The sequence below is a fragment of the Chelonoidis abingdonii genome, chromosome 1, assembly GCF_003597395.2.
Source record: "Chelonoidis abingdonii isolate Lonesome George chromosome 1, CheloAbing_2.0, whole genome shotgun sequence".
In the NCBI taxonomy this organism is placed as follows: domain Eukaryota; kingdom Metazoa; phylum Chordata; order Testudines; family Testudinidae; genus Chelonoidis; species Chelonoidis abingdonii.
Genome location: NC_133769.1, coordinates 105887950 through 105912096, shown reverse-complemented (window position 1 = coordinate 105912096; position 24147 = coordinate 105887950). Strand labels below are relative to the sequence as shown.

General features: G+C 41.7%; 1 protein-coding gene across 2 annotated transcripts in view; it reads left to right on the top strand.

The window, feature by feature from the left end:
- The first annotated feature begins 3199 nt into the window (after positions 1 to 3199).
- The window catches only part of CHST11 (carbohydrate sulfotransferase 11), a 267823-nt gene continuing 246875 nt past the window's right edge, over positions 3200 to 24147 (top strand). The window contains exon 1 of one of the 2 annotated variants that reach the window (XM_075068789.1): positions 3200 to 3473. In XM_075068789.1, coding sequence (XP_074924890.1) covers positions 3371 to 3473 — 103 coding nt within the window. In that variant the 5' untranslated portion in view covers positions 3200 to 3370. Of the gene's footprint in view, positions 3489 to 24147 lie in introns of both variants that reach the window. The other variant, XM_075068785.1, reaches the window with a different exon arrangement.

Sequence of the window (24147 nt, the reverse complement as noted above, 5' to 3'; positions counted from 1 at the left end):
AACCTTCTTAATGATCTGATAAATTTCCAGAAAAGATGGGCATATGCAACTCAGGCACAACAGGTAATTGAATCCAACTGGAAGTGCAGTTTCATTTGCATACTCATGACCATGGCTCCCCTTCCTTCCATATGCTTTTCTGTAAGAGAGCCAGCACAAAGACATCCCTGGCATCAAAAGCTCAGAGAATAGGCTGCCTTGTCGCACTGTAATTGCACATCAGGCTTCTTGCCAGAAGGAATTATGGACGAGGCTTGAAATTTATGCATAGGTAAAGGCATTTGAAACCTTGTGGTGACAGTTCTAGTATGAGTGATTCTCCTTTGCCTGTGCACTGTCCTTCCCCACCCAGCACTGGCAGCATAGCTGGCGTTCTTGTCATGCTGCCTGACAACAGATGCATGTGTCAGACCCTACCCACTGAATGGGGGTTTTAAAGACCCATAAAGCAATTTATCTTTGCCTCTAGCCGCATTAATTTTCTCTCTCTTCCCGTATGTTTTGCTTTCAATTTTAAGAGAAAGCATAGAGCATCTCTCTGTTGGGTTACCTCCTCCCACCATATTCCTGGCCATGGTCCAATTATCCCACTGTGAATGTACTGTACTTGCTATCATAATGCAGCTCATGTACTGATAGGTGCATATTTTAAAGCCACACTGGCTATTTGCTGAGGCCATTTGTAGTATCTTAACATGAATTTCTTCCTTCTGCTCTGAGGGTATAGCCCTGGCATGTTTTCAAGAGGTATCCCTTAAGAGCACACAATCTACAATGTATGTGAACAAACACACACAAAGAATATGTGGGTGGGCCCTGGCGCATGGCTATCTAGTATGCAAATGCATTTTCAATATAACTACACCAACCAAGCAACTAAACATAGGCAATGGATCTTCACATTTAAGATAATTTAGAAACCCATGCTGGGCTGAATTCTCTCTTGCACGAATCTGTGTTAACCTCCAATTACTTCAATAGAGTTGCACTGGTATAACTGAGAATTCAGCCATCTGTTTCTAATGCTTTGATCTCTATTTCCTACAGATCTAATTTCAGGGAGGTGATGGCACTGGGAAATGTTGCCATAGAAAATGTTAAATAGCACTTAAAGTTGGAGAACTTTTGTCCCTGATTCAGCAAGTACTTCAGTACCTGCTTAACTTCCCCCCCACCATTGGTATCAATGGAGCTATTCAGGTGCTTAGAGTAAAGCAGCTGTTTAAGTGCTCTGCTGAATCGGGACCCTGAAAGCTTTGGTTTAGATTTTTGCTAGCTGACTTCATGTTTTGTAATTCTGATCTATTACAGATTAGGATGTCCTTTGGTTTTGTGGGATATTTCGCATGACATCTTATCTTGGATGGAAAAAGGAGGAAAAATCTGTTTTTTCCACCCCCTTTATATTTGTGTCACAAAATAGAAAAAGCTACTGCCCCCCTTATACACATGCACAAAAAGCCCTCAATCACTGGTGATAAAATACTTTATTTTCATTTGTGTAACTGAACACTCAATCAAGCAATAATAAACAATATAATCATTGGGAGCAAATGAACTAATAGGAGTACCTCAACCATTGCTGATCTACCAACACAAACATTCAGATAAATTATTTTCTGTCTTTGGTGAGAGAGCCCCAAAAGTGAGTAACGATTTTTGTGTACAACAGTTCTTGGGCATCCAGATTGAAACATAATCTGACATTCTACTTCAGCGATGGCTGCGCTTCCACAGAAGAGGTTATAGATTTTGCTCTTTTGCACTTCTTCAGTCCTATGGATTTCAGTGGGACAGTGTATAACAGAGGGCAGGATTTGTGCCTTCCTCTTCAAATGCCAATGAGAGTGCAGGCATGCAACAGAGGTGAGGCCCTTCATTTTCAGTTTACTGATTTTTAGTGAAAAATGTTCAGGCTTTACCAAAAAAAATCCCAACAACTATGATTTGGTTTTTACTGATTTGATTATTTTTTACCCAAATTTAAGACCACTCACGTACACGAAAATATCACTTACCTTAAGAAAATCAGATCCATTACATTAGGTAGATGTGTTATGCTAATAAGTTAGTCTGTATAAATAGGCTTAAAAAGTAAGGCAATGTAGGGGAAGAGACACACACATGCATACAAATATGTGTACAGTTCATTAAATAAGCCACAGCATTAAACTGCTTTACTTTCAGTACTCTTACATTTTTCTACATTTTTTTCAGCCCCGCCCCGTCTGCCACTAATGGTGATATTCACCCAGAAAACTGAAGTTATTTTTGCAGTGTTTTTAAATTAATTTTTGTAATAATCTGATACATTCCTAGGAAATTTTAAACAAAATGAAGACTGAAAAGGAAGGGCCTGGAACACAAGGTAATGGTTAGCCCTACCTCCCTTCATGCCCTTGAAGACTTTAGGAGCTGCTCTGCTGAAAGTCCAAGAAAGAAACGACAAAGCCTCTTTCAGGGAGGGGTAGTGAATTTGGAATGCTCTCCCCACTCAGTATGGTGCCCATCACCATCGCATCTGGATTCCACATCCTGGAATTTTATTTCCACTGTAGCTTGTCTGTCACAGGGGGAATTGATTTGTCTGTGTGTGTGTGTCCAAGTGCACTACCCAATATCAGCTCCCAAGTCAAGGCAAATAGTTCCTAAATAGGAATCTCCCATTACTTCCCCCTCAACCAAGAATATCGGGTTTCTGGGCAGGGAACCACTTCCTTTTCCTATGTGGGGGGTCTTCTCTTTCCACCCTGGAGTGATAATGGGCTCCCCTAGGGAATCGGCCTCCCCCCCCGCTCTCCAAATTCCCTCTCTGGAGATCCTTTAACCTCTCCCTAGAAGCTGCCCAGAGTCTGTCAAGCTGATTTGCCCCGCCCTCATTGTAAAAAAGCCCCTCTTTAAATGTAGGGGAGCGGGTTCATGTTTAATTTGTCCTGGACCTGGAAACTGACCTGAACCCTATGCAGCAGGCGGAGCTGCTGCGATAAGAGTGGCTTTGGGACCGCGAGGAAGCCCGCAGCCGTGCCAGGAAGCAGCTGGACGCGACCATGTTCTTAGCAGGGTAATACGTTCTGGCTCTCTCCTTCCCTCTGCGCAGACAACTCCTCCGCCCTCCCCGGCCCTGGAGCGGAGAGTGGTAACGCCCAGCCTAGGACTATCACCCAGCCCAATGAAGTAGCCCTTGTGCGCTGCTACTCAGGCATCACCCAGAGCAGCAGCGGGAGGAGGCGCCAGGCAGGCAGCCAGCCGGCCGGCCGGCTTCCAGGCATCTCTGTGCGCTCCGGGCTCCCTCCACACCCCCAACTCCGAGCAGAGAGCGAACCGGCTCCGCATCCCCTGTGCTCCTGCCCTGCAGCCCCGGGACCAAGCCATGAAGCAGGCTCTGATGGAAGTCATGAGGATGAACAGGATTTGCAGGATGGTCTTGGTCACTTGCTTCGGATCTTTTATCCTGGTCATCTTCTATTTCCAAAGTATGTTGCATCCAGGTAGGGCACCGTCACTTGCTCTGCCGGCTCCGCCAGGCTGTGTCATGCGGGGAGATTCGGGCTGGCGGATTGTGCGCTCCCCACCGCGGGATTCAGGCTGCAATAATGACTCTCTTTCCTGCAGCCAGGATGGGCGGTAGTTTCTATTCTTTTTGTGTCTGAGACATTGGGAAGGGGGGCGAGAGTGGTGCTGCTGTGAGAGGTGAGGGGTGGGGGGAGGGAATTGATAGGGGATTAGAGAAAAGGGGTGTTTGAGATATTGAGAAATGATTGGGGATTAGGATATTGGGGAAGAGGTGGGGACGGGGGATTAGTAGGGGATTGCGGGGTCTGGGGCATTAGCAGAAGATTGGGATATTGGGGGAGAGGTGGGGACGGGATTAGCAGGGGATTGGGATATTGGGGGGGGGCTCTGGGGCATTAGCAGGGGATTCAAATATTGGGGGGGAGAGGTGGGAATTAGTAGGGGATTGGGATATTGGGGGTGGTGGAGGATTAGCAGAGGATTACAGAAAGGGTGATATTAGGGGGGATTATTAGGGAATTAGAAGAGGGACATAGTTAGAGGATTGAGCTATTGGGTGGAGGCTGGTTGTGATAGTGGAGAGATTATTTGGGATTGGGGAGAGAGTGACAGAGGCCTGGGATGTGTGGCTGGTCGGTCGGTCTGGGGGATCAGACTTGGGTTGCGTACAGCGCCGAGCTCGGATGCGGTGAAATCCGGGTTCGGCGCTCGCTGTCTGTCAGCCCTGGAAGGTGAGCAGCAGGCCTGCGGTCTCTCAAATCGCTCCCCCCGCTTCCGATCCATCCTTACCATGTGGATACAGGGGGTTAAGCAGCTCCGGGTTGCGCTGCCACAGAAGTGCCGGGGGGCCCCGGGCCGAGCTGCTGACTGGGATCGCGGTCCCTGCTTCCCCTCTGCCTCGGGGACTGTAGTGTTACCGGGACTGTTGTTTCTGGGGGGCGCCCCGGTCCCGGTCCCCGCTTCTCCCTTGCCAAGAGGATTGGGGCGGGGGGAGGGGAAGGGAGGTTTCGCTATTCCCGAGTGTGCTCTGAGGCTGCTATCCCAGGTCCTGGGGTGAACCTGTGCTGGGGCCCGGGGCGCTCTGCGAGGGAGCGGGGCTGGGGCAGGCGCTGGCAGCGCGCTTCTCGCTGGTGGGCCGCATCAGGGGCGCAGCAATTGCTGCTACTCCCCGCTCCCTATTCCGAAGGGGCGGCAGCAGCAGCGCCGAGTTGGGAGCGACGCTGCCCCGCTCTGTGGAGCGGCTGGCGGCGACCCTATGGCAGGGCGCATAGTGAACTTCCAGCCGCTGCCCTAAGAGCGAGCTGGAGATTTCCTCTCCAGAGCCTTTCGCTGTGGCATCAGCCCCGCTCCAGATGTCCTGCTAGCGTGTCTCCATTCGGAGCTCCGGAAAGGATCCCCCAGCAACCAGGACCGCGCATCAGAACTGGGGGAGCCTGAGAAATAACCGCTACCCTCGGCCGGCTGCCACCTCCCATTCCCGCTCCCCAGGGTTTAGGTAAACAATGTAGTGCTACACTTGTGAAGCAAGACACGCTTCCCTGTTTAAACCTCGCTCGCCAGTCTAAAGTGGAGCGCGCAAATGGGAAGATCCTACAGTGGATTAAAAAAAAGTTATAGCATGATGTGCATATTACTGTCAGTCGGCCCGATCCGCCTGCGGCTGAAGTTAACTGGAACTGTTACTATGTATTTCAGTGAGCCCAGGATCGGGCCCAGTATTGTGTTCATCGGAGCTCTGCGGATTGTTTTGAGTGGAGGCCTTCTCATCCGCCAGTTTCTTTTCTCAGTGCAGGGTTTACTGGGGCGACATACATCGTTAGATCCATTGGCGGGTTTTCCCTGAGCAAGGACTGCAGAATCTGGTCAATAGCTGCAGAAATAATTTGATCCAATTCTATTAAAATGTAGGCAGGTGTTTAATTCTGAACACGCGAATTGTCCCACTGAAATCAACGGGATTAAATACTGTTTGAGGTTAGGTACCTGCCTAGATCTCTGAAGAATGGGGCGGGGGAGATCTTTCAAGGGAATACATTGTGTTTTATTGAACACATGTATTTTCGAGAAGCGGGAAGCCATGGTGCTTGAATTTTGGGCTGGCAGTGAAAGTTCCGCTGTTACTCAGCACATGAAGAGCAATGATGAAATGATTTCGTCTTTCGACTATAGCTTGTGCCCTGAACCCTTTATGCGTAACTTTTGGTGTTTCTGCGACCCTTGAGTAGCCAAACCAAACCTATAGAATGCAAAGAGAGCTGGCAAGGTAGCCTTATAAATGGAGATTGTACTCCTGTCATTAAAATAGCTGAGTGAAAGTGTTTGCTCTGAAATTCTAAAGACTTCAGTTAGTTGCTCCAATACAGAAAAAAGTAATTGAGATCGAATATTTTGGAGATTACAGGGTGGAGGAGTGAAATGCTCCGTGCTTAGGGCCGGATCCAAAGTCGATGACAGTCGGCGGAAAGGTTTCCAGCGATTTCAGTGGGCTGAAGTTTGGGTCAGGACCTGAAAGGGAAACTCATCAAGGTTCGCTGGAGCCGCTAACAGGCCAGCTGATTCGGCGACAGTGCTCTGGATGAGGCTGGAATGTTTGCACGACAATGGCTTGATTTTATTTAATTTGGTGATAGGGTCCTTAAAACTAATGCACGTCCAAAGTGTTGCAGCTCTGTGTAGTTAAGCGTCTGGTGGCATAGAGACCAGTCTGACATTCCCCCTAAGATTTATCGCTAAACGGAAACCGTCAGTAAAAATGCATCGTTCTGTTAAGTGTAGGAATGTAGTGGGGGGCGCTGACGCTGCTCCTGTTTCAGTCGTTTGGGAGCTTTGCCACTGATTTAAATGGAAGCAGGATCGAGCCCTAGGACATTAGTGTGGAGTGTGTCTCTGCAGCTGCTCCAGGCACAGACCTTTCATTGACTCCAATGGCAGTCCTACGTGCAGAGTGACTGCTGAACTGGCGGGGGAGGGGAGGGCAGCAGAAGAATATCACTTGACTGACTATGCTCTGATTATTTTTCCCCCCAGCTTGAGAAACGATGGGGAAGCTGAAGTTAAAAATACTTATTAAAAGAATCACCGAAAGATAGTTCAGTGGAAATGCATGCGTTCAGCGTCGTTCCCGGGCCCCACCTTTGACATTCCCACTAAACTGTAGTTGATCAAAATGACCTTCATTAAGGCTCTTGGGGTCACTAAGCATTTACATTATGAATGGGATAGTATTATGATGCAGCTGATCTAGGCTTTTGTGGTGATACCTGGTCCTCCTGAATACCTCCGTATCAGATCGTCTTCAGCTGCTGGCTTCACAAAACTTGGTATTTGCCTGTTGAATGTATTCCCTTTCTTTGCCCGCCTGGGTTCAGACCTGCCAATCTCCCTTAAGTAATACAAATTTATCCTATCATAGGAAAAAATATCTGCCCAGTGCCTTCCAATCCCACTGACTTCACAGGAAGTGCTCAGCACCTAGCAGAATTGGGTGCCCAACTGCCAATCATGTATTGGAAGGTTTCAGAATACACTGTAGCAGGTCATTCACAACCAATGCAATTTTTAAAGTGGTTATATCTAGTGGGCAGTATAGTTAGTTGGTTTATTCAAAGGTAATTGGTCACAGATTCCTTTTTCCTAGCTTCAAATAAAATATAGTATTAAAACCCAGAATCTGAACTCAATAGGCCAAAGATGAAAATGGTTTCTGAAATGAATTTTTGAATACCTCCAAAAAGTACTAAATGCTTTTTATAGGGACAGTTGAGGATTACTGTTTATATTCTAATTTCTTTTAAAACTGCATTTGAGTTGAGATTTCAAAGCAGTGCAAAGGATTTTATTTAGAGACTTAATAGAAGAAAGTCATATTGTAGAATCACAGTTGGTTGGCTAATGTGAACCTGATTGCTGTTTTGTGCAGGTTTAGACTGTTATAACTGAATTAATGTCAGTGGTGGTACTCCTGATTTACACCAGCTAAAATGCAATTGGAATCCAACCTTCTGTAGCTAAGGCACTGGCTTTCAAACTTTTTTTTTTTTTCTTTTCATGTGTGGACCCCTAAAAATTTCAAATAGAGGTGTGGACCCCTTTGGAAATCTTAAACATAGTCTGTGGTTTCCCAGGGGTCCACAGACCATAGCTTGAAAACTACTGCTCTGAAGCACCTTTATGAGTAGAACTGGTTCTGCTTTGTGTGGTATATTTCTGTGAAGTAAAGTACTATAGAACTGTCGTAGACTTTAAAGTAGGACCATAGATATTAGATTGCAAGCCAGGTGTAGAGAAATGAAAGTGTAATGTGCAAAAATCTACTGTTCCAAGATTTACCGTCTATTTCTTACCTTACCTTACCATAACATAACCGTATGTCATCTGTGTTGTGATACAAGTGCATACTAGCCCTACAGTTCTTATATAAACTTCTGATATAAGTTTTTCAACTCCGGCAAGTTTGGTTTGTTAAGCAAAAGGGCATTGGGTAATTACCCAACTATCATGTACTAGAGATATCAATATGAGGCAAGTTTCAATGAAGTTGCACCAGGAATGAATTTTGGCTCAGAGTCCTCAAAGAGCATGGCTCTAGAGTGTATGTGTTGGGAGTTGGGACTGAAGGTATTAGGAGCTTTCAAAGTCTTGGCATTTTCTCTGTTTCAAGGTTTGTCTTTTTATGCAAAAGTTCCTCTGCCTGAGCTCATGCAACAAGAAACCAACAGTAAAGTGACCTGTCTCTTTGCAATACAGTTCATCTCTCATGACACTTTTATTTTATTTTATTATTACTGCAGTTGGTATGTTAGGGACCTCACAATTAGGGCTAGTCAAAAATTTTCCACTGAAACTTTTTTTAATGGAAAATTGGGTTCTCAGCTAAATACCTTTTTTTTACACAAAAATGTAGTTCCATGGAAATCGTTAGTTTTCATCAAAATCTTCCCCAAATCAACATTTTCTGGGAGTAGGGGAGAAGGAACCCATTATCACGCAAACTCGTAATACATATTAAAAGACACATTCCTTATCTGGAATTACTTTGAAATTTAGGATATGATGCAAAAGAGGGAGAAGAGGCTGGGGAAGTATAGAGGTGACAGCAATAAGATTCTCCAGTTACTCCACAAAGGCTAGCATATATCATTTTTTCTTTTTTAAGTTTAAATAGAGTTTAAGTTTCAGGTCTGAAATAGCTCTGTTTCCTGGAACCACAAGCCCGAACCCCAGCGGGACAAACCAGCCCTTTAGCTGTCAGAATAGATCCATTGAATTCCATGATGTTTAGTTGTGGAGTTTTTTGAATGAGACATTTAAAAATCAAGGTCATGAGACAGATCATTTGCCTAGATGAGTGTGTGAAAGCAACCGCAGTAATAAGAGCTTTAAAACAACAAACAAACCATAGGTTGGTCTCTTGTCTCCAGGGAAGAATGTAGTTCATGTTCCCTTGTTCATGGGGAACTGGGTCCATTGTACTCCTCACTCTCTGCTCTATATGTCTCTCCTCCCCGGGAAGCCAATAGTAAACTGCTCTAAGTTAATACACAGTGACTCAAGGTTTTACTACTTTTGGCACAAAATTCCTCCTTGCTGTGGTACATGCCCTTTAATGAAGCTTCCTCGGGCAGCTGCTGGCCAGGGAAGCTGAGCAGTGCTGATGGCTGGGGAATAGCTGCAGGGGATTGTAGGGCATTGTGGAGACAAATGCTGATGGCCTTAGTTTCTGGAGGATCCCTGACATCTGTGGGTTCTGGGGTGGTTGAACCCACTACCTGTTCCTCTGGGAGGAAGCCACAGTCACTGATGGAATGATCTGATGGAAATGGAGGGGAAATCTGTGAAATTTTCCACGGCCTACACAGATTTTTCTATGTAGCAGAGCAGTTTGCTCTCCTGACTGTTCTGTATGGATATTGACTATCACTTTTGTAACTGTTTGTCTGGGGTTTATTCATGTGTCCTTCAAAATTTCTCCTTTCTCTACTGTTGTTCATTGCACAATATGCTGGTTGACTTTTGCTCTCCAACCATAAGGTTGCTGCTTTTCATTGCAGCTCTGTCTGTGTTTGATCTTTTGATCTTAAGGTTTTATACTACTGCCCATCACCATAGTATCTGAGCCACCAATTGCCCAGTTATTAATGTCACTCTTCACTGTTGGTACTAGTCTGTTGCTTGAACAAATGCTAGGTCTTCCCTTCTTTAATTGTCAAAATATGTCCCACACTGTACCACTGACTTAAGAACTTTTTTTCTTTTTTTAAATAAAAATAAAAATCCCAAACTCACCACTGGTTTCTGTGGCAGGTTCTGATCAGTAGTGCAATATTCCATCTTTCTTTTCTCCCTTGCTTTTCAAGTGGGATGAGTTCCATGATGATTTCTAGCAGTGGAAGGGATGGGAATGTGACACTCTGCAGAAAGACTCAGATTTTGTTCTGCTTGGGGTGTTTTATAGTCAGAACAACTGAGGAAGTATGTTTGGGATATTTTAAGAGTCTGATTCTAATGCAGTCACATGGAGTGAAATCCTGTCCCTGTTGGAGTCGGTGACAAAACTTCCATTTGACTGACTGCAGTGGGGCCAGGATTTCAGACACTGAGTAGCCCCCTGCTCCTTCAGCCATTCCATTAACTTTAGTGGGATGACTTGAAGAATTTAGTATTACTCAATGGGAGTAAGCATGTCAGGCTGACCCTGTGTGTGAAGAACACCTGTAATCTAGGATGCACTGACTTGGGCACCTAATTGTCCTTTGTACCTTTTGAGAAGCTCCCTCTTTAATATTAGCCCTCACTTCTTAGATGGTAACTGTTTTTTTATATGTGTGGATATGAATATGGCTTTTTGGAAAAAAAACATTCCCTATTTAACCCCTCCCCCTAATAAAAAATTGCCTATTATTTTTGGAAATGTTGAAACCAAACTTACAGGGTACCACCCATGGCTACTTGCCATTAAATGGTCAGATCATCTATTACTCCATAATTACTATTTCAAAAAGGTAGATTGTACAAGTTTTTTAAAAAAAGTTTAATGGTCTAAAAATGTTAGCTCTCATTAGTACAGACATTTGCAAAACACCTTATAAATATTGTGGAAGTTCGCGCTGACTTTCATAGTATTAATGCTCTGTACTACAGACCTAAACCTGTTAAGATTTTGCTCAAACCTCACTTTTTCCAAGACACACAAATTATTCCATTCACATTAAACTTTTATTTTTTCCGTAAGAAGTAGATGTATAAAACAGAAACGCACAGTGCAGTGTATAAAAACATTTATAGGCTTGGTTAAGTGTAACCAGTGTGTCAACAGCTTCATGTCTGTGCTGGGTGGGCATATTTTTCTGAATGCTTAAATTGTTTCCATTACTTTTTCACAGTGACAGAGTGGTTTATCTTGTATGAGACATGTAACTTTAAAAGCAGTTCAGAGAAGTGGAAGAAGCTGGATCCCTGTTGGCTTTTCCAAAGCCTGCACTTAAGTACAGTATTTCATTTGATTTTTATATGTAGCCTGAGATACTGTATCAGATCTCTGCATATGAGGATGCTTAATTTGTCCTTGTGTGAATGTCATTATAATAGTATCAGTCGCCTCTCTCGGAAGTCTTTTGAGCTAAAATGTATTTATTATGTATCAACTCAGAGGTAATCCCGAAAGATTTAAATAGAAAGATGGCGTTGAGGATGGAGACACAGTATTTTAAATTTGATACAATTTTATTTGTAGATCGTTTACATGATTTAAGGCAGTTGTTTGGGTTCTTATTTGATTAGCTTAAGCATGACTATTTTTTTATGTATACAGTATAATAGTATTTATTCAATTTAAGGGCCTTGTCCAACGGCCATATAAGCAAATAGTCTTTTTATTGACTTCATTATGTGCTGAATCTGACCCTAAAAAAAAAAAAAAATTAAAATTTTAAAATAAATGTTTGTGCAAATCATCGTCCCAGGGTTGAAGGCCAACAGACATTTCTAGGGTGTTAAATTTGATACTTCATTGATTTACAAGGATAAAGTCATTAGAAAACACATTCTTATTTGCACTGAATGTGTCTGTTCCTCGTGTAGCTCAACTGTCCTGTTTGTTTTTGGGTGGAGTGGATTTCATCCTTTATAGTGGCTATTCAGATTTCAGCGGTTTGGCTGATTCCCCTTTTTCTTCTTATTTGTATTTAGTCAAAGACCAAGGCCTCATTTTCTAGGCACTACACGCATCTAGTGTGTTTAAAAAAAAAAAAAAAAAAGGTTCCCTGCCACAAAGAGCTCACAGCCTAAGTCGTAGATGATAAAACAGACAGATGGAAGGTTTCAGACCCATTACTTCTGCACCATTCCTCCACTCCTACCCCTGAAGAGAGCAAGTGCTCTGGGTTCTCTGTTCCCTTTATTGCGGGTATAACTTGGGAGGATATGTTCTGACCTTTTTTTATTGTTGGCTGTTTACTTTGGCATCTGAAAGCCAAGACTTAATGAATATGTCAGGACTCCATTGTACAGTCATTAACATGAGTACTCAGTATGACTTGCTGTACAAACAATTTCAGTTCTCTCTCCTCTCCTTCCCTCCCACCCCCCATTTCCACTGAAACCAAATCTAGGCTTTCTAGATCAGGGCTCCATTTTGTAAATTTGTTATAGGTTTTAACTTAATGAAAATGGTTGTAGTGACTTTATGGCTAATAAAATGTCCTGATTCTACTGATTTTATAAATATAACTCACTCTGTACATACAGTTCCCCTACAACTGCTGTGCTGCCCTGGGGTGGTATTGGCACACCAGTTGCAGTAGGTTTTGGGCCATTGGATCCATCTAAATGTTCATTCTCTGTCTTCCCCCTCTGTTGGCCTTCTTTGCGGTATTCTGCCCACCCAGTGAAGGCCTGGTATACAGCCTCTTTCTGGCGCTGTAGGGGTTTTGCAGGCAGCCAGGATAGCTCCAGCTCATTTCCTCTGCACATCCCCTGCACTGGTCTTAAATGGGGTATTAATCCCACACTGCCCCAAAGCAGAGCTTGAGTTGGCTGGAAGACTTTGAGAATGACCTCCTTACTTTCTAATACACAAATGAACTGCTTGTCTATGTGAATCAGAGAGAGTCTACTGTGTTAAATAAACAAATGTCCTTACCTTAGATTAACATGGAAAGAATTTTAAATACCCCACTTACTTTTACCCTTTAACTCTTTTTGCTTGCTGTTTGCACTGCACTCATTTTAGACAATAAAAACAGACTCTCAGTTCACTTTTACCTTTTCTTAGTTACTTTTGTATACCGGTTCTTATGTCCTAAATGTGAGGCTGTAAGGGTTAGCTTGTAAGCACCAGAAAGGGATATTCATGAATGAATGTATACATTGTTTCCATTGAACATTTTATAATAGTTTCATGATGATATTTCTGCTGAGATTAGGACTGACTGAAAAAATGGTTTGTAGGTTTTTTGTTTTTTGCAAGGAAAAAAAATTATTGAAAATGTTGACCTTTTTCACTAAAATTTGAAATTTTGATGGCAAAAACTTATCAATATTGTTAACATTCAGAAATTGTCAGCTCTAGTTAATCTTTTATAAAAGGTTGGGTTTGTTGATTTGTCTTTTCCATACAACAAGTATAATTTGGGCCTACGCAGCCCCAATCTGCTACCCTTCAAGCTACACACTTTCTTAGGAGGGCTGCTCATGAGGCGAATATTGTTCAGGCATGAGGTGTTATTTTTTTTTAAGCTGGTTTGTTCTTTGGTAAGATCATATTGGTGTTGGTTTTGGTTTTATTGTATTTTTTAAATAATTGTCACATCTGAATAGATTTGTCATTTTGCTAACTGAAAAATGTATTCAGCAATGTGACTTTTAAGCTAAATTTCAACTTGTCCATCTCAACATATGTAGATATTTGAAGGTGAGCTGCTCAGAAAAATTAAAGGTGTTATAAATTCTTCCAAGGCAAGAAATAAGAGTGCAGTTATGTAAACTACATTAGCTTAAGCAAAAAGAGATGGTGTCTTTCAGGGTAGTATGATTGTTGTTTGCGGCACATTATTGATAGTGAAGGAAGAATTCACATCCTTCTGCCATCAATCAGTGGTGCAGTGCTTTCACACTTGCATGAAGGAACTTAGCAGCACATAATGGGAGAAATGGAAAGTGCAAACAATATATCTGAGCAGAATTTCTCACTGCTTTGTGAATCGACTGGTATATTTCGTGAGGCAGTGTCTGTGTCCAAAGTGTAGTGCAAAAGGGGATTGGGACTGTGGTCCTGGAAGAACAGACATATGTCCCGATTCTGCTGATGCTTAGGTCTGTTCTTAATTTTCCTCCTATAAGTAGTCCCACTGATTTCAATGGCATATTCATGTGATTGAAGTTAAGCATGCTTGTGTTTGCAGCACCTTGGCTGGTTCCTCCAGGATGTGAGAAAAAGGCTCAGTCTTTCTCAGCCATGCTGGTTCTGCAAAGGAACCACTTCTCCTTTGAACCCTGTCTGTGCACAGGCTGGCAGTCATTGTCTTGGGCTGAAAGATGCTGTCCTTCGTAATCTTCATATCAAAAGATCGTGCTTTTTTATGTTACTTGGCTGGGCTGTGGGAGACTATCGTTTTTAATTGTAGAGTTCATACAAGGAATAAAAAGCTCTGTTGGGTTTCAATCCATTTCTCAAACACATTGTGTTCAATACAAAGCAGACAGCTTTGTTCTTTTCTTTTTTTCTTTTTTAAACCAGCATTTGCCATTCATTTATAAAAGGTCCTGTTACTGGTGCTTAAAATCTATGTATTCTAAAACAATGAAAATTGAGGGTTTTTAGGAAGGGTTACTTTTTTTTAAAAGGTTTTAATTCCCTTAACAGATGGTATTCTTTGTAGCTGGTAATTCACATACTTCATCTTTGCTAACAAATCTGGATTGTGTAAGGTGGGCAGAAAGCATTTAGTGCTTTTAAAATGACTAACTTGTAGGGATTTGGGGATTATGGAAAGATAGAGGTATAATTAATAAGGTATTTATAATAGGATCCCTCAGATAATCTCTATATGCCTTATCTGAAAACAGAGAGCTCTAGGTATTTAAAATCCTTTAAATGCCATTTGCATTATTGTACTCCAATTTCTATTGGTATGCAACTGGGACAATTTTCTGTCTGTATTATTTTAGTAAACCTAAATGGGATTGCATGTTGTGTGCACATACTGTAATATCAGGAACCAATTATACACCCTTCTGGTAATCCATAATCAAACAACCCTTGCTGGATGTGGGAGAGGAGAATTTTACATGAGCTAAAGGTGTGTGTGTGTGTGGAGGAAATGTTTCAAATATTAAGTATGATAGTTAATAATAACTTACATGCTTTGGGGTTGTAGGCATGAAAAGGTAAAGCTGGGCCATTTTTGATAGTGCATTCATTATTGGTTATGCATGGTTAGCTTTGAAAAATGAATTAGACTTGTATGTTTCTAGCTGAGGATCAAACTGTATTTAAGTTATGTGCTAAAGGCTGAGCAGTGGTTTTTTGAATAGGCGGGATAGGGCTGGGGGAGGGAAAAGTGGCAAAAATATCTCAAATCAGTGTTAATATTCACATATGTTCTGGTTTTAAGCATTGCCATATATCACTCCCTTTGACAGATAATTCCTTCAGTGGAGAGAAATAATATTCCAGGGTATGAACAAAATCTCCATTGCCAGATCAGGGGTAATCATGCAGAACATGCCTGCTGATCTTTATCCTACATGTCCCCTCCCCACCCTTCCTGAATGCCCCTCCATGGTCTCTGTTTTGAAGGTACTACAAAGCGGCCCCTCTGAGTTTGGGAGGCAGGTTGGACACATTCTGTCCAGCAATTTGCAGCTATATGGTTTTGATTTATTTTGTTGTCAGATTCCTATGCACAGTGTCATCCAAACGGGGCCTAGGATTTTAGGGCTGTCATGAAAGGGGTATATTGATAGGAGGACTGAGTTTGCTAGAGTGTTGGCTGTTGGCTAGAAGTCAATTGAGAGACCCCCATTGGGTTTTGTGGGCATTGGGTCAAGCCTTTGGGGACGGAATAAATATTTTCTAAATTATGTATAGGGCCTCCATACTGTAATGGGTAAACTGCAAGAGTGGGACAAATTCTGTTCTGTTTCACTGGTGTAAATATGGCAAAACTCCAGTGACTTTAATGTATTGATTCTAGACTTACACCACTGTAATTGAGAGCAGAATTTGTCCCTTTGTGTTCTTGCTGCTTCTTCTCTAGTGATTTGTTTTAATTTTGCTTTCAGCAACATAGTTGTTATTAGACCCCTTCTACATTAAAGTGAACTGTGGCTTTTTCCATAGAGGTCTGTGTTTTTTAAAGTACTGAAAGTTACACTGTCCGCTATTCATTTTGGTGGAAGTAACACTGATTGATAGATTAAGACTATATAAAGTCTATACGCAGGCCATCAATATTATCAAAGTGCACTGGTCCTGCCATAAAATTGCACACTCCAGCAGAAAAAGCTATTAATATTTCTGGTGTGACAGCAAAAGTTTAATTGCATTTTAGCAAAAATTACAAAAAAAATCTTCCTAGGCTACGATTTCAAAATATTAAACAGACTGAAATGCTGAATGGTAAGACAGACGTGACTTAATTAAAACAAGGTTTCTGATTTGTCAGTCTGGATTTTGTTTTGGTTTTCAGAATGCGTCAGATTTTTCTGGTGAGTCTTTCAGTACCTATCTCGTACTTTCTAAACATTTTCCGCAGACATTCCAGAATTGAGAAGGAAGAATTTTTGCAGATGATGCCAAGCGTTAGCAACAGCACATTTAACAAAACAAAAATATACGCAAGACCATTGTGTCTAAACAAGTTGGTAATGCCCAAAGTGTATGCACTACAGGGAGGCTGAAAGTCACTGAGAATGAACTATCTAAAGAATGCCTTATAACCAATGTGGTAGCACATTAGTGTGAGAATTCTTTGTACAGTGAAAAATGTGCCTTAGTCCCCTTTTCTGTCTGATTTTGCACCTAAGGGAACAGGCAATAATTCTTCTTGTTCAAACTAGCCTGGGTCATTACCAATCACCAGTCTCTGCGCTGAGTTTTCTTCTTGCTTCTCTCTGTGACTTTCAGGCCCTTTGCGTGCTTCCACATTGACTGGGACATGGTGTGAAAACAGTCTAAAGGTGTCTTGTTAACGCCTCCCACCTTTCCAGCTACAGAATCTCTTTTAATTAAGATTATTATTTCAACCAATTGTGCGGTTACAAAATGATTTCTACCCAGTGTATTTCTATGAGGCTGGGAAACGTTGCTACATATAATACAATGTGTGTGTTAATTAGGGACTATTCCAGTTCATTCCCTTCACCTAGCCACTTGTTGCATGGCATTGGTTCTAAAAAAATACCCATTTGAGAAGGAAGCAACTGTTTTTTAGAAATCCTTACTGGTAGTTTTGCTTGAGTATGAAGAACAGAATCTGGCTCTTTAATAGCAATTAATTAATAGTCTTTTCATCAATGGATCTCAAACCACTATATAAAGGAGACAAGTATAATTACCCCCCTTCTACTGATGGAGAAACTGAGGCACAGAGAAGTAAAATGACATACCCAAAGTCACCCAATAGGCTAGTGGCAGAACCAGGAATAGAAACCTGTGGTGAAGTTCTGTACTATGTCTCTACGGGTGGAGTAGGGAGTTCTGGAGTCAAAACTTTCTGTGGGCCAAAGTGCCGTCTGGAGTCTCTACAGTGCTGGATGCTGAGACTCCTCTAGCACACTGCTTCTTCTAGGCCTTGTGAGGGGGTTTTTAGAGGGCAGCCTGATGGTTATCTTCTGCGGTGTTTGTGCTGGGAGAATCCTCCCCTGTCTGGACACAGGGCTTTTGGGACCCCGTTAGGCTGCTCTGACACAAAGGAGATAGAAGGGATGAGGATCTCGCCTGAGTCTCAATCCAGTGCCCCTTCCACTGGGACAAACTGCTTTAACATATTGTAGAGCAGGGGAACCAACCAACTGTTCTAGTTCATAATTTGTCATTGTTTGATATTTACATTTGGGTTTTTAAAAGCCAGATCCGCTCTGATCTGTCTTGTATGCATGCTGGCTAATGTTAAATACGTTTATTGGGATCAGAAGTAAGCATTACCTTTGAAAAATCAAGACTTTTAGCTCTCTAAATTGTTGGAAGCAGTAGATTTTTAGATACCAACTTCAAACAGAACAGGAAAAACAAGTGAGTCTACTAGAAGTCAAGTTCCATGAAAGAAGCTTAGAATTACGCATCAAAATATCTATCTTTTCAAGGGGGGTACAAATAATACATCTCACTTATGATAGTGCCTTTAATCTTAGGATTTCAAAACACTTAAAAAGTTACACGTGCATTGTTACTGGAGCTGCAGCATGGTCTAGTGAATCTGACACAGGTCTGGGACTCAGGAAACATGGTCTCTAGTCCCAGCTCTGCCACTGATCTGCCATGTGACCCAGACCAAGTCATTTCACTTCTGTGTGCCGCTGTTTCTTCTCCATCCTTTATCTGGCTTGTCTATTTAGATTGTGAACTCTTCAGTGTCTCTTGCTATGTGCAGTGCTTGATGTATCGAATGGAGATGTATCGAGATTAAGGCTTTGTCTGTGCTTAAAAACTCAGCTAGTATAGCTAGACCGGCAAAACCCTCCTAGTGTAAATCGTTATGCCAGAAAAAAGTGCTTTTGCTGCTCTATCTTATACTGATTTGGCAAGTGGAAGAAACTATGCTGGCAAAAGCACTCTTTGTCTGGCATTACTGTATCTGCGCTAGGGCTTGGGCATCAAAGCTATTTCATTAAAAAAAAAAAAATTGTACCCCGGACGAGTGAAACCATTTAAGCTTAGACTTGACCTGAGAAAATTGATCTCATAGTACCATTTTGCTACTGATTCTGTAGTACTATGTGCATTACCATGCCAGGCATGAGAGATAACTTAACCATAAGTTAAAACATTCCTGATACAGGAAAACAGGTTGGTGTAAAATCCCTGCAGTTTTTCTAGTTCAGCTTTTATTGCAAGTTAAGAGCAAAAGTCTCTAGTCCAGGTTACACTTGCTGATGTCAGACAGGTAATATAAATGAAGTATGTTATGAGTAAAAGACTTGACTGATGCTTTTACAGATTCTCCCATTCTCCTAGCTGTGCCCACCAGATCTGCCTATCTGGCTTGTTTTAGATGTTGGTTCTTTCTAAGCGGATGTGCTCAATAAGACAAATTCTTAACGTGCCTTGTTGCTAATGGGTCTTTTACCAGCTGAAAACAACACAAATTAAATCGGATATTGTGGAAAAATCTTTGTTTGTTGGCCTTCAGCAAAAACATAATTATAGTTCAGATAATGCCATTCCAAGATGTGAAATTGATCATTATAATTGCATCTAATGAGACCAATGCAGAACATTTTGGCCTCATTCCTGAAAATGCAGCTGAAAAACTCTCTGCAAGTATGCAGTCCCACTGCATGTGGGGAAAGTTACTCACGTGAGTAAGTGTGTACAGGGTTGAGGCCTTTGTTTGTAAAGCAGGATCTGACATTTTAGGACAAATGAAGTGCACAAAGTGCTGCCCAAAGATAAGATATTTATGAATCCTTATCATACCCCTCTCGGCCCTTGAAATTTAAATATCTAAGCCCTTTCTGCTGTCAGATGTACACACTGGGAAATGTGGCTTTATGATAGGTACTGACTGGTCATCTATGGGAGAGCTGCTCCAGAAGTAAAGAACATAAGACTTGCCATATTGAGGAGGATGAAGTTTCCATTTATTTTAATAGCTGGTGTCTGACAGTGACTAGTACCAGATGTTCCAGTGGAAGGTACAAGAAACCCTGAAGGTGGGAATTGGACAGCTGTGGAAGAATTTGTTAGGGGAGGAATGGGGCTAGGAAGCTTCTTTTCTATCAGCTAGTGGTTGGCTTCTTCCCAGAATCTTGAAGAACTTTGCTCTGAGTGTCTTGATTTTGCTGATACTGGATTGCCAGTATATTGTAGTTGATTCAGTATTGATTAAATGTTCCTAATTAACATGCTGAAATGTGATTAGGTTCTTGTCACAAGATTCTGTCTCACAGAGCTGGAAGGGACCCTGAAAGATTATTGAGTCCAGCCCCCTGCCCTCAGTAGGCAGGACTAAGTACTGATTTTTGCCCCATATCCCTAAGTGGCCCCCTCAAGGATTGACCTCACAATCCTGGGTTTAGCAGGCCAATGCTCAAACCACTGAGCTATCCCTCCCTCAATCAGGTCAAGTATTATCAGAATTACTGCTTTCAAAGCCCCATAGGGCACAGCAATGGCAACATTCTCACTCCGGGAAGACCTTTTGTAACTGTAAATGTTTTTTATTACTACAATGATTAGTCCAATAAGTAAAACAAGTCAAGTGAGATATTACAGTGTTCTAAGAGTGACCCCCACCATTTCACTCTATCTTTGGGGAGCGCTCTAAGGGTCGAGATGGAGCCTAGTCTGACTCTGGCATGCTGATGAAGAACTCCAATGACTGTGCCTGAGACCAGATGTTTTATAGGCCTTGGTGTCCCTCATGCACATGCATGCATAGCTCTTTCCTCCTCTACCATATCTTAACTTCCTCACCCTCAAAATGTCAGGGCACCCTTATCCTATAGGTTAGTGTATTAATTAAGTTGTATGCATCAATTGAATTACGATGGTTACCTGCAGTTAGGCATCTGCTGCTATTCTCCTCCAAAAATATTGTAAATTGATACAGACTGTGGTCACCTGTCATTTGTCTTCAACACCTGTGATCATTACAAAATAAAAAACAAAGCCTTGTGCCATCTTGTGGCTTAAGCTCACTGTTAGTTTTCTTACCTGATATTCAGCAACTGCTCCAGCTCAGGCTACCTGCTTAAGCGATTCTTATAGGTCTAGGCCTATAGATCTCTTGCATCTCTGCCGTCAGTTCCTTATCCTTTCATCCTTGAATTCCAACTAGGATTATTACATGGCTACAATTTGAACGTTCAATGTGTTCAATTATTGCCTAAAAATACATGGAGATTTTTTTAAACTTCCTTGCTGAAAATAGCAGGGTTGTGTCCTGTTTGTCTTCTCTTGTAGCTGTAGGCATTTGTAAATGCTATATAGTTACAGCAAACTGGAAAAATGTAGATCTGCCATCCTAAAGTGATGGCATATAGAAACTGTTCTACAGCCACATCAAACACTGTGTATGTGGAAATTAAAGGAGCTGCTTTTGTGCAGATAACTGATGTTTACACATCTAGCTTATGTAGTAGCATTTTTCATTCTCCATCTGTTCTTGTGCCCCTGGGCAAGTGAGTTTACCATTTTTAGTAACTAACCTTCTCCCCTCCAAAAAAAAAAAAAAAGGCAACCCCCTAAAAACCCATATTTTTAAATGCAGAGAGTCAGAGGTGGATTCTCCCTTGCCGTCCTCTTTCAAAGGTTCAGTAAGCAAGGAGTTTAGTGGAGAAGAGCCTGTCTCAAGGAAGGCACACAGTTTTCATCAGCTGTCTTCCTGGTCTATATTTATTTTGTTTGTCTGTTGGGAATTCTGTCCCTTCCTCCCTCTCCTGTGTTAAACAGTTATCAGCTTGATCCCTTCCTGTCGCTTCTGTAGTTTGTTCTTGCGTCCAAGCAATGCAAGAATTCATACGCACGAAAGAGTTATTCATGTCATATGGTCACGTTCTGCAAGCAAATTATTTTATATTCTTTTTATGCATCCATGGCTAAACTGTGGCTTTTACCCACTACCCTTGCGAGGAGCAGGTGATAAGGTGCACGTCTCACTGCTCCTCCCTGGGGTATTGGGTCTGTCTGTTTAAACCAGGGCTGTTGTTACACTCACTGCTGGGTGGAATACAAGCTCTGGCCCAGATGGGACCAGCTCTATCAACTAGTGGGGAGGAAGGCAGTGCTACAGCCCTGTCGTCATCTCTGCTCCTGGCACGGGGCCTCGGAACACCACAACACTTCCCCCTGTGGCCAATGTGCTCCAGCTAAATTAAGCTGGAGCAGAGTGGTCAAAATATAGGGGTGGATTTCCCTCCTGAGCAACTTGCCCAAGGCCTGACAGGAAGCCTGTGGCAGAGGTGGGAACTGAAACCACTTCTCCAGTAGCCCCAATCCTGTGCTTCAAGCAGAAAACCATCCTTCCTCCTGTGGTTAGCACCCCCGACTACTGATGTTGCCTGAAAACTACTATGTTTGATTGAAACACTCCAGGCTTGATAGGTTGATTCACTTTTTGTGAATCTGAAGAAAATTAGTAGTGAGACCAACCTGTACTTTAGTTTGTGATTAAGCTGGAGCCATAGATCATTAACATAGCAGCTGGGTTTTTCTTGCTCTCGCTCGTGTTTGGACCAAAAGGGTTTTCACTTCCTGGCCAGAATTTCACAGTGGTTGATGTGTTCCTTACAAGTTTATGATATCAGTTAGTTTTGGCTTGGTTTCCATTTATTTTTTTATGTTGGGGGAACTTATGTTTGTAACTCCATATATCTGTCTTGAAAGCAGTGAGTGAAGCTGGTTCATCAGCTTTTGAAAAAAGGGAAACTTTTTTGAAGGGCATCGCACATATCTTTGTGCTTATAAAAGAATATAAAGGTGAAGAACATTGGACAATGGGAAGGAATGCACTGTGCAAATGATCTTTTCTAGAAACATGTCATCAACTGCATAGCTTCAGGTTTTCTCTGAGAATAAGGGTATTCTCATTAATCTGCTGTGGTTTTTAGAATGTCTCATTTTTGGCAGCTAAATGTTAAGATGCTTGAGAAGCACACATGGGTGACCTTGTCCTGAAACACCAGGGTGAATTTCCAGCTGTTAAAGCTGGTGGTAAACACTGTTTGTGGAATGGTTGCTTCTGCAGAGCTGAGGAAGCAAAGTTTGTTGGCATAATCCAATGAGTTGCATGATGCTATCATTGTCATGGAAGTGGGTAAAACCCTGATTTATGTGAGGGAATTAGGAAAGAGATGACAGTAAGGAGGTGTGTTAGCTCCCTGCACCCCCTTTAAGGAAGAGCGGAAACAGATTCCTTGGTAGAAGCTAAGTAGTAGTAGTCTGCTTAGAATAAATGCACTACAGTTGTGACTGCTGTCCTCTAGATGAAGATTATATCCCTGGAACATACAGTGAAATAAATTCTGCCCTAATGTGCAATCACGTGGTTCCTATTAAAGTTACTTGATGAGGTATGTGTTCATCTAAGGGTAGAATCTGATCCATTGCCATACCTGCTAGAACTTTCATTTCATATTTAAAAAACACCAAACTAGGTGTTAATATAGCAAATATTAGCACTAAGGAAAAATTAACAGTATTATGTTTTAAAGGGAAATGGTCAGATTGTTTAAGAATTTAGATATTAAAAATTACAAGATGCAATGTAATATAAATGCTTTAATTAAATAAATGTACATGTGTTTACACTAAAAATCTTAAGAGTGGGTACAGTAAGGACTTTGGATAATGGTGCAAAACACAAGTTTAAAGTATGAGAGTCATATATTTCTTTAATATTCTTCCAATTTTTCTGCTTAATCAGCCCCAAATTTTTATTTTGATTTTATTTGTATGTCGGGTTGACCCACTGAACTATCAAGTTCACTGTCAACAGATTCCATTGGGTGTATTAGGATACTATACAGAGAAGTTGTGTAATATTTAATAATTTGTATTTTATGTCCTTTTACGTAACTTATTAACCAATTAGAATACACAGTAATCCAATACCCTCTGCTTGGAGTTTTGGCTGTCTACCAGACTTTTCTTTCTATCAGTCCCAATCTTAATGTTGGATTATCAGTGTTAACAAATGCTTCAGATAAAATTAGGAAGCAATAGTACAAAGAGATTAAATATGTTTATTTCCAGTGGTAAGAACAAGTTCCACATTGCTCACAATAAATCATGTCATAAAGGAAATAATTAATCTCCATATTATGCACAGTTAAGTATACCTGACCAGTCCCCACTTCACTTCACAATATCTTACTACGTATTGTTTGTATGTTACCATTTACTTTCTGCTTCTCTCTGTATCTGCAAGTTTTGGCTGAAATGCTGGCTAAACTCTATTGTTCTGACACCTGACCTCCTTTCTTTTCTTTCTCTTTTTTTCTTTCTTTTAAGAACTATATTTACAGTGGTGGTTACACCTGTTCTAGGGATGACATTCACCCCTATGCAGAGAGCCAGAAAATGCCTTGTTAACCACTAACACCCCCTGTTACTGAGTGGGACGTAAGGGCTGCCCAGAGCTTGCATTGGCCCACAGAACAGAGATGAATTCCATTCTGTGGGAATTGTAATCTGATTTCCCACCCCACCCCCTCTTTTAAACCTTGATTCTGGTAATTAAACCACATCAATCTTACTCTTTCAGGAGGAAGTTTTCGTTTTAAATTGCTTTAAACATACAAATGGTTATTTCACTAATAAAACTTGAGTTGTTTTGATCTTTAAAATTGTCTGATCTCCATAGATAAGTGGATTGCAGTGAACTTCATAGAATTAATTGTATTTTGGGACTTTGGTTACATCTTGTACTGGTGGGAGCTTTCTACTCTTAGCAGTTGTGATGCTTCCAAGAA